The 4,573-nt window shown below is 39.6% G+C and overlaps 1 protein-coding gene across 1 annotated transcript; it reads right to left on the bottom strand.

Moving 5' to 3' along the window:
* Window positions 1-435: 435 nt before the first annotated feature.
* Window positions 436-4,126, bottom strand: LOC124283953 (caspase-3-like). Its single transcript, XM_046719996.1, has 4 exons — window positions 3,677-4,126; window positions 3,092-3,256; window positions 2,117-2,230; window positions 436-1,529 (listed from the first exon to the last, which is right to left on the bottom strand). The coding sequence occupies exons 1-4, from the start codon at window positions 3,861-3,863 to the stop codon at window positions 1,501-1,503; spliced, it is 495 nt and encodes a 164-aa protein (XP_046575952.1). The 5' UTR covers window positions 3,864-4,126; the 3' UTR covers window positions 436-1,500.
* Between the last annotated feature and the right edge of the window lie 447 nt (window positions 4,127-4,573).

The following is a 4,573-nucleotide window of genomic DNA, read 5'->3' as shown; positions in this document are numbered from 1 at the left end:
GGTTGTACGAGGCGATGACAACTGACATGCATCGTGACGTCGCTTACATTGTGACGTAATGCAAAATTGTTCGATTACGAGGGGGCAAGCTAGAATGGCGGAGTGACACCAATACATTGTGATGTAATGCAAAAATGCACATTATCGTCTGATAAAGTACTGTCGGCGCGTTTGATCTTTCACAGAAGCATCTTAGAATGTCAGGTAACATAACAACGTATGGTATGGACTTCTTTAATACTTTCAGCACGACGCTTCTTGCGTTCGTCGCTCACTCAATTACTCACACTATTGTCAGGTGCCTTGTTCACATCAACCATAAAAGAAAATAATCTTCAGGTTTCCAGATACATTGTACTCTCTTTTTCACGAATGACAATTTCACGATGTTCTTGAGAGGCATTTAGAAGTTGGTGTTCAAGTAAAAGGGAAATATTATGGATGACAACTTCTACTTTATTGTATGTCAGAACGTTTCTGGGCTATTCCTTGCCCCTTCGTCAGGTGAATTGAAGCAAAAAAGATACAATTTCATCTTCAAATAATATTATTCTTTTTGGAACATCCAGGCTTTCTATGGTATCTATTTCTGTTTTTGTGGAACAGGGCACTTTGCAATTCGGAATCCAAGGTCTGGATCGTGGATGGTGCGATGTCTTCATAAAGAGATGAAGCCCGGAGCTGTTCTTCTTCAATCACTTACACGAGTGAGCCGTGAAATGTCACGCAAGGAAGTCAATCAAAAAGAAGGGAAACCTAGAAAATGCGTTCCTTGTATCATGTCAAATCTAACCAAGACTGTTAAATTTACACCAAAACTTAATGTGTCCTAATTATCATAATTTCAAGAGAAAGAAATAAGAAGTCATAAGAAGTCATCCTGCCTTTACTGGAGCATGTGTTGATGAATCACAGTAGAAAAGTATTTACAACTGGTGTTCGCGAAAAAGGTGAGCGGATCCTGTACCTGTCAGAAACACAGTAGTGGTGGGGTATCCCAGTGGTTGAAGTGCTCTCTTGTCACGCTAAAAAACATACTCACTCACTAACTCCTATTTTGATTAGTTACCATTTTACAGACATTTAATGATTACTTTCAAGCACACGCATCATAGTCACATCTCCCATTTGATCTGGGAATATGAAATCTTTTGCCAACATGGAATTAATATTGTATCCCTATAAACTCTCAATTCAGTCCTTTCATTGGACTCGAAGTCGTGAGCTACGTGTTCTTTTACATTAACATCTGTCTCACCGAGGTTAGTGTCATGACAATCTCTGTCTTGCAATTCTGACAGACCCATCGCTGCTTTACACGACATGTATATTACTTGCTTTGAAAACGTACTTCCTAAATTCTCATATTAAAGCTAGATTTCAATTCTAACTCGAAGTCGTGAGCCACTTGGCGGATGACGCGTTGCATCATAGTCAGCCTTCCTTTGTTCCGTACTTGTCCAAGACATCACAGAAAGCCTGAATAAACCAGGATCTTCGTTATCCCTGTCCTTCCCATGATAAGTTACCTGAAATGTTACAAATATACACTTACAGAAAAACCTGTAATCGTGGTGTAAATGATAAGTATTTAAGATATATCAGTTTGATGTTGGAATGAAGCCCCAAGCCCCAAATGAAACGAAACCCATGAGCACGGGCGAAATGCTGACGAGTCTAGGAAAACAATCAATGCGACTCAGGAATGTGAACCCACTATCAGAGTTTCCTGGACGCACCTCTACATATCACCATCACCTTACATTATGATGTGCCCCTGCCTGCGCCATATAGAGATTCCTGATTTGTATAGGTTCCTAGTATTTGGTAGGTATTAAAGCCGTAACGAGGGGTCCCGCTGCATGACATGGTCGAAGGCCTGTCAACGTAATCCGAAGGTGTGGGCCGTTGTTCACAAGATCAATCACACGAATCCCTGGCGCTTACTTAACAATTTACATTCGGACATATAGGAGAACAGCACACGGACACAACCAGACAGACACACAGGCAAGCAGACACAACACACACACACACACACACACACACACACACACACACACACACACACACACACACACACACACACACACACGGACATTGAGGAGCAGCTCACCTGGAACAGTTGAGTATGCAATAAGGAAGTCAGCTTCTCTGGGGATTATGTGCGTCTCTACTCGTCTGAACAGAACACCATTAACATACTCTGCCGCCATACCTGCACCATTCGCTGAAAATAATGTCAACTGGAAATAATGTCACAAGCCTGAAACGGAATAAAATGTCATGCATTCATTGCTTGCTACTTTGTACAATATTCCCAAAAATAATCACCATAGTCATATATTGTTAAATATCTTAGTTATATTAAGGTAGGAGAATTGTTTATGAACTTTTTTAAAATATTTAAAAAAAATTATGGATGCATAGTACTAGATGCAATCACTTAATCATTACAGGGGGATAGTTTAGTGGACAAAACTGAAAGTTACATCGTAAGACAAAAACGTTTAATTTTCATGCAAAGTGAGTGAACACTGGGTGTACACAGTAGGGTAGGCACACTTCCCATTTCTCCAACATTTGTATTAGTACCAACTGTGTCACCTGATTTCCAGTGATTCATTCATATATGTTCACTGCGTTTTACGTCCAATGGAACCTGTTCCAACAGATAATCTAGACTCATAAGTAATACCCTCTGGGGTGGACGTTGTATGTTTACAAAATTATCAGGAAAAAGTAAACCCGTACATTGAACTTCTGTAACTCATTATTCCAAAGTTGGAGGCCCAATGTCAGTCTCGTTGTTATGGATATGATACTACTTTAATGATCCGCATCACTCAGAATGCCAAGAAAATCGTGACCTAACTACGTACCCTGAATAGCGGGAGATAAAGTGATCCAAATACTCGAAAAACGAGAATGTAGTGATCTAACCAATTATTCATGATAGCCAGAGATGTAGTGATCGATCGCTGAGAATAACGACAGCTGTAGTGATCTAACCACTCACTCAGAATAACGAGAACTGCATAGTCTTTAGTGATCTAACCACCGGCAATTCCAAGAGCCATGATATACTCACTGAAGAATAGCTTGGGTTTGCCAGCCAGAGACTTGTTCCTTTTGAATGGATCAACAAAGTCTTTGATCTGCACAGGTCCCTCTGTCCCATATATCAGTCCCTCCTCGCCATAAGACAGGATGACACACACCAAACAATCACAGGAGGAGAAATCCAACGCTGACACTGGGATAGAAAAACATAATTTGAGTAACAGGAATCGGTCAGATGATTTTTATGACTAGCCGCGACTGGTTATTGTATGAGCTGCCACATCGTAATTACTTTGCAGTCATCTCTATTGGTCAATACACCTGGTTATTTTTACAATAATATTGCCTGTTTTTGTAGCATTTCTTTTGTGTTTTTGCTGTTTCAAGACCAAATACAACAGATTTCATAGCAAACCTTTTCTTTTAAAGAGAAATCGAGGAGTAACACTAGAAAAGAGAAACATATGCCCCCCAAAACCTTGAAGGAAATGATTATCTGGAATCCACTGACGCACAATTGTCACGGAGAGAGTTTGTCTCCAGATTAAAACAATAACTATTAGGTCTCATATTTGAAGTTAACACAATGCACGGGTTGATAAAACGTTACTACCGTCAGTTATAGTCTCTTTCATCTGTTCTCCTGTCTTGTTGTTGTGCCTCACAACCTCAAAACCAAGATGTTTGAAACGTGCACATACATTTGAAGCATCTACATCAGTTCCAGTTCTTGTTTTCTTGTCACATACAAACTCTTTGTTGTTGAGGATGATGGCCCTGCCACGCTTCTCGCTGTTCATCCTGCATTGGACGTCATCGTGTTCTTCCTTTGTGTAAGCTTGAACTGGACCAAATCCCTCGCCTCTAACACAAGAAACTTCAAATGACTGTACAGATGAATATTTTGCATGATTCTCAACCAGGCATGTTGATCAGGCTATATTCTTCAGAATCCTATATGTACTTCACCAAATCAATAATTCCCTTTTACACTGGAGTATCATTGAACATTGTAACGCAATAGGAATCACTTGCACAGACCATGAAATAGCCATGTAAAGTAGCATGTCTATACGTGCTGATTATATGACATACTAGTAATGTGATTATGGGTCTGTTTGACTGAACTGTTTCTAAATGTTTCGGTTATATACCTGGATGCGAATATTCCAACATCTTTTCTGAAACAATATAGACTGCTTGGAAGGCGTATCTTCCATTAAGTAGATTATGGTTGCTCGGGCATAATAGCTCTAACCTTTCCCTATTGTCATATTTGGCAGAGATTTGCTCTGTGCAAGTTTTCGATTCTTAATTATAGAAATAATGTATTCGTGTAATGTTGTTGTTATGACGTTGACGGACATACGAGCACGTTTTTAAGGTAGGTAGGTTTGGGTCTTTTAGTGCAACGTTTCAGAACCATAATTAAGTAGGGTAACATAGATAATATAGCCTTTTAAAAGCCTCTTCACAGATATAGTTTTACAACAGCACTACATCATCACAC

The sequence above is a fragment of the Haliotis rubra genome, unplaced genomic scaffold (genome assembly GCF_003918875.1).
Source record: "Haliotis rubra isolate DU_JTF1 unplaced genomic scaffold, ASM391887v1 Scf1099, whole genome shotgun sequence".
In the NCBI taxonomy this organism is placed as follows: Eukaryota; Metazoa; Mollusca; class Gastropoda; order Lepetellida; family Haliotidae; genus Haliotis; species Haliotis rubra.
Note: the sequence above shows the minus strand (reverse complement) of the source record. Positions and strands in the feature narration are given on the sequence as shown.